Raw genomic sequence first — 10,846 nt, 5'->3', positions numbered from 1 at the left:
GTCATCCTCGGTGTGAAAAGATGAATCTCAAAATCCTACAGTCACTGCTGGAAAGGATTCAAATACGCAAAAGATGCTGGAAAACTGAAGAATTTTCGGAACCTGGAGGATTTTTCTGAAGAACAGAGCTCAGTTTAACTGCTCAGAACAAACAAGAGACTCATGAACAACCATCACAAAACAAAAAAAGGGTCGTAGATCATCCAGGAAACGATACACAGTATTAAGAATCAAGGGTTCACAAACTTTTGAGCAGGTTGTTTTTATAAATTCAGCTATTTTTTTTTTTTTTTGTGTGTGTGTGTAAAAATTGAAAAATTGTGTAAAATATCTTATTCAGGACATTGTATGATCCCTCTTTTGTTAAAATTATTCACATTTTCACAGATTCTTCAAGGGGTTCACAAACTTTCAAGCAGCACTGTATGTATAGAAAAATTGTTTTGTAAAGTCTTGTTTATCAATTTAAAGAAGCCACAACATGCCATACTGAATTTGAATAGGGGACCAGAATACACAGCTTTACAAGTGAAATTGCAGAACAGAACATTTCATGCATTAATGCATTGATTAACACTTTTACAATAAGGTTTCAATAGCTAACTACATTAGTTGACATGAACTAAGAATTAACAATACCTCTACAGCATTTATTAATCTTAGTTCATGTTAATTTCATCATTTATTAATTCATTATTAAAATCAAATATTGCATTTGTTAACATTAGTGAACTAACATTAGCAAAGATTAATACTGTAACAAATGTATTGCTTATTGTTGGTTAATACATTAATGCTAACATGAGACCCTATTGTAAAGTGTTACCTATTTAATAAATTCATTTTATGTGTTTTAAACATTACATTTAATATATATGTTTGTATTTATCTGAGAAAGCAAATTACAACAACAAGCAGTTCACAATATGTTGATTTGTCTGTCATTACTGATAGTCAGATTAAAATATAACACAAAACCCACCTTTAGATTAGCTCTTTCTAGTAGCTTTTTCTGTGCCCCCTTCTCCCTCTCTCTGTAGACATCAGGAATGTCACACCCCCTCAGACTGACCCCAGCAGCTGTGAGGAGCACATGGCACACTTTGACTATTTTTAGAGTTCATTCAGACTAGAATATCTCCTTCTTTTTCCCTGGACGTGGTTGTTCCTTCTGGATCTCTCCTCAGCTGAAAGTTCTGGAGAAGCTTCTCAGTGGTCAGGCAAGTTCATAAGTACCTGAGACGAACGCAGGACAGAGAATATCAACAAGGAAAAGAGTCTAGTAATAAAGTCAACCAGAATATCAAACAGGCCAAACATGGCTTTACTGTGTTACAACAGAGGCTGCGGGGATCGATTTGATGCTGACAAAAACTCAGATGGTAATTTTTCTCATTTATTTTTTACTGTTTATCAATATTGTAAAAGAAAAAGTATTTAATTGAACTGAATAACTGTGTTTGTGAAGCTCATGGTTGGCATCACAGGTTTGATGTTATATAAATCTACCAACAACTTTCAGCCTGTGAAGCTGTTGTTTTAGAAATTGAAATGTATAAATAGAACTGATCCGACAACTGTTTGCAGTGTCAGAGGCCCTGAGGGCCACGATTTCAAAATGAACTTTGATTACATTTTGTCCTCCAGCTATGTACCATTTATAACACATTTTATTTACAACATTTGGAAATGATAGAAAAGGGTGATTTAGTGTGTGTCCATAGTGGTTTATTGGATCCATGAAGTCTCCAGCACATTTGGAGGGGTTCTAATCAAATGTTACTTCCATAAATGGCTCATCTCCCAACTGTCCCTGCTGGGCATGTGTTTGAATGTCTATGTATTTATGCAAGGCGTGAGTCCTGTTGAGTCGAGTTCATAAAAAATGTAATAGGATGGACTTCTGTAGATAAATGTCTCCTGCTAAACCTATTTTGTCTCTCACCACCTGAAGATGCCTGTCAGTTTCACCCCGGAGTGCCAATCTTCCACGATGCCTTAAAGGTGAGCTCAAAATGTTTTGTTTTGACAGCCGCACGCGCTCTTTGTACAGACCGCTGGCTGCTCAGTTCTAGCGCTGTCTTAACTTGATAAGCACGACGTCGGCGCGTTTGCCTGCTTCTTAGGGAGCCTAATATTCATGTTTTTGTTTTATTTTGTTCTTGGCTGTCTGATGTGGTTCTTTGTTTGGGTTATTCTCCTCAGGGCTGGTCCTGCTGTAAAAAGAGGACGACTGATTTCTCAGAGTTCCTGTCAATCAAGGTATGCTAATAATATGATAATCGTGACCGTTGCATCTCACGCTGCTTTTTATGCGCTCCACGTACAGTGATATAGATGGACTGGGACAAAGTGACAGAAAATGTCTCCGACATCTACAGAATACTTAAAATATATGGTAACACTTTCAAATTAAGCTCAATTCGTTATGCGATTTATAAATATTAGGCCTAAAGTGTTGTGAAGTCCAAAGCCCCAAACTGTCTACAACAATAATCGAATGGGAAACAGATAAGAATAAGTTATCTTGAGGCACCCTTGGAAGTTTTATATTCATTAGATGATTTTATCAAAAGTGACTTGTCAAATACCAAATTAACATATAGCAGCCAACATTAGCATTACTGAATACTCATAAGCATACATTATTGAACACTCTTTCACAATGAAAATATATTCACACAATCTCAGACATGTCATTTATCTGCTCTGGGTCTGCTAATTGTTTTCTTCCAGTCACATGTTGATTGGCAAGTCCTGCCTTCTTTGCTTGTCCTCTCAGGGTTGCACCCGCGGGCGCCACAGTAACGAGAAGCCTCAGGAGCCTCTGCAGCCGGAGGTGACGTCTGATAAGGGAGACGTGAAGCAGCACAGTGGAGAAGAGATTATCTACCAGGGACCCAAATCTGCAGAAGCCCTGGAAAAAGAGAGACCCAGGTATATAGAGTAGATTTGCAGCTCACACACACACACACACACACACACACACACACACACACACACACACACACACACACACACACACACACACACACAGTGCTCTGAATTCATTTGTTTTCCTTCTCTGAAGCCCTTTCTTTGTCTCTTTCAACAAGAGAAGTAAAGCTCCTTCTGACTGTATTTACAAACAGACAGTGACATGTTTTTTGTTTCCCTCCTCCTCAGCTCAGATGAGCCAAAGACAAAGCTGCAGGTGAAGATCTCTCCCTCTCTGGCTCAGATTGTGGAGAAAATGGAGATCACTGAGAAGGAGAAAAGAGAGAAGCTAGGTGAGCAATCCTATTATTCCTGTTGGCCATCATGCTTAGTTTCCCCTGCAACACAAGCACACTGTAAGTTATATGCATATTGTAGTAATAGCTAGAAATTGTGCATAATTACATGCAATTAACCCTAAACCAAACCCTCATCCTAACCCTAAACCTATAGTATGTACATGGAGTTGATCATTATTACTCAGTACTCAAATGTATAATTACACGTAAAACACCTTAAAATAAAGTGTAACCGAAGTAAATAAAACCTAGATTATTAGACTACACTTTACAACTAAATACTGTTTCAGTTTTTCTACTTCAAAATTTAGGTTCAGGTTAATTTACAACCCAACACAAAACTTAACAAAAATGAATCATTGAAATGTATTCATTTTAAAAATGTATTAATCTACAAATTAATATTAAAGATAATACAAAAATGTAAAAAAGAAAAAGATAAATTCATAACATAACATTTAATTTTTGCAGTAAAGAAATTTACAAAATACATTATAGGGTCATCAAAAATAATGTTTATCCATGTTGCAATCCAACAATAATTAAACAAAAATGTCCTTAAAATCAAGCAACGAAACATTATTATTATTATTATTATTATAGTATTGATATTAAAATAATTTTATATTAATGAAGATAAATAAATTATATTAATCTTTGCAGTCAATAATTCACAAAATACTTTGTGTCTGGCAAATATATTTATCAATGTTGCAAGTAAGCCTGTGTTTAATCATATATAAATATATATATATATACATATAATATATAAATATATATATATATATATATATATATATATATATATATATATATATATAATATAATATAGGGTTATTGTCATTAACTAAAATAAAACTAAAACCATTTTGCTACTTAAAACAAAATAAAAGTTAAGTGAAAAATAACACAAAATATAAAAACAGCTTATTTCAGCTAGTTGCCAATGTAAAATTTCTCATTTTCGTTTAGTTGAACTTGAAGTACTAAAATGACTAAAACTAAATACACTAACAAATACAAATTAATAAAAACTGTTGTGTATGTATATATATGTATATGTATATATGTATATGTATATGTGTGTGTGTGAGTGTGTGTGTTTGTGTGTGTGTGTGTGTGTGTTTGTGTTTGTATATATATATATATAAATTCTATATTTTTATATATATATATAATGTATATATGTGTATATATATATATATATATATATATATATATATATATATATATATATATATATAATGTATCTATGTATATGTGTGTGTGTGTGTGTAATATATATATATATATATATATATAAACACTTATAAAAACGAACAAAAATGCACAGTAAAATTATCAAAACTTTAACTAAAAATAGTGAAAACAGAAAATATAAAAATAAAATCGAATTCAAAATATTAACAAAAACTATAATTGAATATCAGATATGCTAAAATAACACTGGTCTGAGTAAAAATATATGTGAAGCAATTTTCTCCTTGCTATGCGCAATGATATGACTAGTTTAATTGCATTATTTAGCTTTTTGTAGTGAAGTGTCTATGCAGCTCTCGCCTCTGCCTAAGGTTATTTCGGTTCTTGACAATAGCTGTAGATGTGATCTTTGGAAAGGCGCTATATAAATAAAAATTCTTCTTCTTCCACCTGTTCATAATCTGTCACTTAGGACCCCTGTTAAAACATGCACAGTAACACCCTGCTGTGCTCATAGCTCTGTTCCAGGATTGACCTTTAGATATAGTGTGACTATTGCAATTTTTGAGAATTTGTTGTCTTACAAAGTTTCTCTTGTTGTTCATCTGTCTGACTTTGTTGTTTTCTTTTCCTACTGTCACCTCTTCCCTCTCTGTCCCACAGAGTGTCAGGTCGTCATGGTTGGGGTTAAGTGCAAAAACACAGGATGCAAAACAGTAAGTGCACATGTAATATGTAAATGAAATAAATCAGCTTGCTTAACAAAATAACGCCATCTAGTGGTCATAATGAAGAACGACACTGCAGCGCTTCATGTATAGACAGATTCCACTGAGAAGAACCAATCCTGAGTGTTTTAGTGTAACATCAGCCTCCTTTGCTCCTTATACTAGTTTCATGAGGACATGACGAGCAGAAACTGATTCTAGACTAGAATTTGAATGCTGAATGGACACAGAGCAGCTCACAGATGAGTGAGAATTAATGACTAAATATCACTTACTCGGGTTTGACCCTAATGAATACTTTTAAAGCTTCCCTTCTCTGGGAAAGGATCATCTTTAATGGATTAGTTTGCTGAAATCCCAAAAGTTCATCATGTTAATTACTCAGCAGAGCTGTTCTTTAGTCCTGGTGAGAACCTGTATCAGCAGGGACGTGTGCTATTCAGAATTGACATTTACATTTTTTAACTGATGAAAGTGTAGATTTTTTTTTTTAAAGAATATGTTTCATTTTTACTATGATTTAGCAGTAAGCATTCTGTCATAAATTGTTTGTAATGTCACCAATCGGATATTTCATTTATATATTGCACTGAACGTCATTTTATGTACAATGGTGAAAGAAAATTCTTTGAAATGGATCCAGAAATCATTAGAACAGACTTTAAATTGCAATTTAATAAATTCATGTTCCTGTCATTCCATTTCAGTGTCCTGTCGGTCATGACAAATTAAACTGAAATTTTATCTTTTGAATTGAAAAGGAGCCAATTCTTCAATTACAAACCTGCTCGTCAGATTTAAGGTGCAAGGTTAAAAAACAAAACTGCGTGCATTTTGCAGAAGAACATTGTTGGATCTGTGTGACTGCGGATGAATATGGTTATGCTACTGCTCATAAAACATTCTCTCTTTACCTTAAAGGGATAGTTCACCCAAAAATGAAAATTTGATGTTTATCTGCTTACCCCCAGGGCATCCAAGATGTAGGAGACTTTGTTTCTTCAGTAGAACTCAATTGACTGTCAGTCGTATAATGCGTGTCAATGGGAACTTCGTCTATAAGAGTAAAAAAAACATGCACAGACAAATCCAAATGAATCCCTGCGGCTCGTGACGACACATTGATGTCCTAAGACACAAAACGATCACTTTGTGCGAGAAACCGAACAGTATTTATATCAATTTTTACCTGTAATACACCGCTAGCATCCGGTGTGTGAGGTCTGAATGCGCTCTGATGCCGGAAGTGATCTCTAACGCGTATCCTTCAATCACTTCCGGCATCAGAGTGCGTTCAGACCTCACTAACCGGATGCTCAAGGCAGTTGGACATAGTGGTGTTTTAGAGGTAAAAAAAATATATAAATACTGTTCAGTTTCTCACACAAACCGATCGTTTCGTGTCTTAGGACATCAATGTGTCTTTACGAGCTGCAGGGATTAATTTGGATTTGAATGTGCATGTTTTATTTACTCTTATAGACGAAGTTCCCATTGACACGCATTATATGACTGACAGAGGGCAACGGTTCGAGTTGAAAATCATCATTTGTGTTCTAATGAAGAAACAAAGTCACCTACATCTTGGATGCCCTGGGGGTAAGAAGATAAACATCAAATTTTCATTTTTGGGTGAACTATCCCTTTAAGAGATATAACCAGCTTAGATGGAGAGGATCTCAAGCTGTTTAGCTGAAGACATTACTGTAGCTATACCCATTAATAGACACGGTATTTCCTCAAAAATAAATTCCCGCACAGTGCTACAACAATCCTAAATAAATGACCCTTCACAATAGATCATACTTTGCCACATGTAGCTCTCTAACAGAGTTCATTGTAATTTACCTGTTCAAAAAAAGTACCTTACCCACCTGTTGAGTAATAAAAACACCATCTCTGTGTTGCTTTGGCAACATTTCAAATCCCTCAGTTCTCGCCATCTCCGAAAAGCCAAGCCAGTGTTGATTCTCGTTTTATTATGAGCTTTCACGTTCTCTTTTTGCCAGCGGACTCTCCTCTGTTTGGCTGTATTCCCTGGAGGTTCCAGATTTGGCGTGCTCCATGTCAACCTTTCTCGCTTGTTGTGACAACTTATGCCACATTGTATGGACAAAGTAGTAATTTTTATCTATTTACGGATATGATGAGACACACAGGCGTACAGACACACTGTACGCAATTTCCTCTGAAAACCATCCCGACACGTCTAAAATATAAACACTTAGAATAGTGGATCAGGGTGGGACAAAAACAAGTTGTGGAAGAAGGATTGATGATGTGTTGACTCGTTATTTCAATTTAGTTAATTTTAAAGAAAAAAAAAATGAGTGCACCTTTAATGACATAATGCTGGTTCTGTCAGACTAGTTAATAATGTTTCTTTCTTCTTTATCCACTGAAACAGACGACTCGTATAGCTCTATAACAGCTTCCTTCTCATTTATCTGTTTGGAAGAGTAGAAAAATTGAGTGTATTTTCAGGCGTGACGGCAGTAAACGGATGACACCGAGCTTCTGCTGAATTTAAGTGCATCAGCACTTTAAAGTTTTGCTTTTGTAAATATGCTGAGTTACTGTGACTGTTTCTCTGCAGTTTTAGTGTGAGATACACCTGTGTGTTAACTATGAATAGCTGATGAACAGCTGTGTGTGTGCGTGTGTTCAGACTTACCAGGGTCCAGAGACTGATGCAGAGATTTGCTTACATCATCCTGGGGTCCCCGTCTTCCATGAAGGGTAAGAAACCTGCCGCATTTGAGTCTTTATTTGGAAATATGACTCTAGCTATACTTATCTGTTGTAGACTTCAAACAGACAGTTCCTGCATGTGCAGTCCATTTCAAAAAGAGATCACGATGTGATCACACAATCTTACTATCAGTATTTATGAGATGAGAGGGGAAGTGCAGGATAATTCACATGTGCTCTTCATAGATACAAATACTGGAACTGTTGCTGCATTAAAACCACCGACTTCAACGCCTTCCTGGATCAGAAGGGCTGCACATCAGGAAAACACTGCTGGATCCCCAAACAGGTAAGAGATTTTATGATCAATGGATAGTTTTTTACATGGACACACTGTATGATCAGGAAACAACCGACTAACCTTCTCTGAGAAAAATGTATTAACTATCTGTATGTTGTATTTGTGTTTGGTATGCAGGACAAAAAGAAGGTGGCTTGCCGGCATGATTGGCACCAAACCGGAAACCAGGTCGTGGTCACAATCTACGCCAAGAACTGCAGTCCAGAGCATTCCTATGTGGAGGCAAACCGCACAGTGGTGAGTTCAAATGAACCTGTAACCTCGTCCCTTTAAAACATCTGCATTCAATGACTTTTTATGAATGAATCTGTGTACGTGTTTTTGTCTTTTCCATCGATCTGCAGTTAACATGCCACATTCAGTTTGAGGGGGACAAAGTGTTTCATAAGGACATCCACTTATGGGGGGTAAGATTGCTCTGCATTAACTGTTATGATTTAGCAATGATAAAACGTCTTGAAATCCTAGTGAAGCAAAAAGTAATAAATGCATTTTATTTAGTTTTGTGCATAAGAAACTATTTTACAAAAGTATTTAAAAATACTATTATATTCATATTTGGAATTAGCTTATATTTTTATATAATATAATCAATTTTCATTTTAGTTTAATTTTTAGTCATTTTGTTTTGCTTTTGTACGGAAGAGGATTAGGGCCAAGCAATAATAAAAAAAATAAAACCATCTCGAGATTTAAGCTGTTAAATTTCGAGAAAAAACTCGTTAAATTTCGAGAAAAAAGTCTAAATAAAATGTTGAGAATAAACTCGTTAAATTACGAGAAAAAAGTCGTTAAATTTCCAGAAAAAAGTTTAGATAAAATGTTGAGAATAAACTCGTTAAATTATGAGAAAAAAGTTAAATTTTCGAGAAAAAAAGTCGAGATAAAATGTTTAATAAAGTCAGAATAAAGTCATTAAATTACGAGAAAAAAGTTGTTAACTTATGAGAATTTAATGACATTTTTCTCATAATTTAACAAATTTGTTCTCGTAATATAACAACTTTTTTCTAATAATTTAACAAATTTGTTCTCATAATTTAATAACTTTTTTTCTCATAATTTAATGACTTTATTCTCAACATTTTATCTTGACTTTTTTCTCGAAATTTAATGACATTTTTCTCATAATTTAACAAATTTGTTCTCATAATTTAACAAGTTTTTTCTCGTAATTTAACAAGTTTATTCTCAACATTTTATCTTGACTTTTTTCTCATAATTTAATGACTTTATTCATCTCGACTTTTTTTCTCGAAATTTAACGAGTTTATTCTCAACATTTTATTTCGACTTTTTTCTCGAAATTTAATAAATTTAATCTCGAGATGGTTTTATTTTTTTATTAATGCTTGGCCCTAATCCTCTTCCGTACTTTTGTAATTTCTAAATAGTTAAAAAAAATATATATATATTTCAGTTAGCAGTTTTCGATTTCAGTTAGCAAAATTTGTAATTTTCATTTTTAAGCTTTTTATATAATAGTTCATTTATATAATAGTTTTTATGTAATAGTTCATCTGAAATAAGTCTGAAATAAAATAAAATATATTTTTATGAACATTTGGAAAAAAACAAGTTTAGTTTTACATGGTTCCTACACAGTTAGTAAACTGTGGAATTTGATGAATAATTTCCAGGTCTGGAAAAGTATTTGCGCAAATTTTCATTTTAGGTTTCTTCTCATAATGCAGGCATATGTATGAATAATTTATGTTAAATATGGTCTGAAAAACTACAGAGAGGTTTGGAAATTTAAGCCTGGAAGAGTATGGAATTTTGAAACGGAAAATGTGTAGGACCCCTGGTTTAAGTTCATGTTAACAACACGGGTATCTTTTTTTTTTTTTTAAATCCCAAATGCAGTCAATTAGACATCTGTTTCCACTTCTGGTTTCTTAGGTGATTGACGTGAAGAGCAGTTTTGTGAACATGGTTCCCTCTAAAGTTGAGGTGACCATGCGGAAGGCTGATGCCGTAGCCTGGGGCAAACTTGAGGATCCCAAACACAAACCAGAGCCAGAGGTCACCAATGACATGAACAACACCGAACAGGAAGACGTCAAACCCGACTGGTACATCTCAGATGATGACATCAGTGAGTCTGACTGGGAAGACGACGATGAGGAGGACAAGAAAGAGAGTGAGGAGAAAAAAGAAAAACAGGAAGATGATGGACCCCCTGAGCTAGAAGAGCCTGCTGATGTACCTCCAGAAAAATGAACATTTATTCTGCAGTGCAATGGTTATGTATTTCCGAAGTTATGAATTTGTTTACAATAACACATGAGATTTATACAAATGCGGGGCTGGCTTTTTTTGTTATTTTAATTTAGTTTTTGTTTGGTAAAAGATATTGTAAGTGGTTGTGTTCAAAGATTAGAGAAGTCTTAAACTCTTATTCACCAGTTTTGCACAGTTTCATAGAGAGTTTGAAGTACACTACTGTTCAAATGTTTGGGGTTGATGAGATTTGTTAATGTTTTGAAAGAAGTCTCATGCTCACCAAGGCTGCATTTATTTGATAAAAAACAAACAAACAAACAAACAAAAAAACATATTGTGAAGTATTATTACAATTTAAAATAGCG

At 34.4% G+C, this 10,846-nt stretch overlaps 1 protein-coding gene across 1 annotated transcript; it reads left to right on the top strand.

Annotated features, from left to right (window-relative positions):
- The first annotated feature begins 569 nt into the window (after window positions 1-569).
- On the top strand, window positions 570-10,819 carry zgc:92429 (uncharacterized protein LOC445063 homolog). Its single transcript, XM_067401456.1, has 11 exons — window positions 570-1,382; window positions 1,955-2,004; window positions 2,206-2,262; window positions 2,783-2,937; window positions 3,166-3,269; window positions 5,139-5,191; window positions 7,872-7,942; window positions 8,141-8,243; window positions 8,373-8,492; window positions 8,600-8,662; window positions 10,158-10,819. The coding sequence occupies exons 1-11, from the start codon at window positions 1,319-1,321 to the stop codon at window positions 10,476-10,478; spliced, it is 1,161 nt and encodes a 386-aa protein (XP_067257557.1). The 5' UTR covers window positions 570-1,318; the 3' UTR covers window positions 10,479-10,819.
- The last annotated feature ends 27 nt before the right edge of the window (window positions 10,820-10,846 follow it).

The sequence above is a fragment of the Chanodichthys erythropterus genome, chromosome 11, assembly GCF_024489055.1.
Source record: "Chanodichthys erythropterus isolate Z2021 chromosome 11, ASM2448905v1, whole genome shotgun sequence".
Lineage (NCBI taxonomy): Eukaryota > Metazoa > Chordata > Actinopteri > Cypriniformes > Xenocyprididae > Chanodichthys > Chanodichthys erythropterus.
This window is presented reverse-complemented; position numbering and strand designations above follow the sequence as displayed.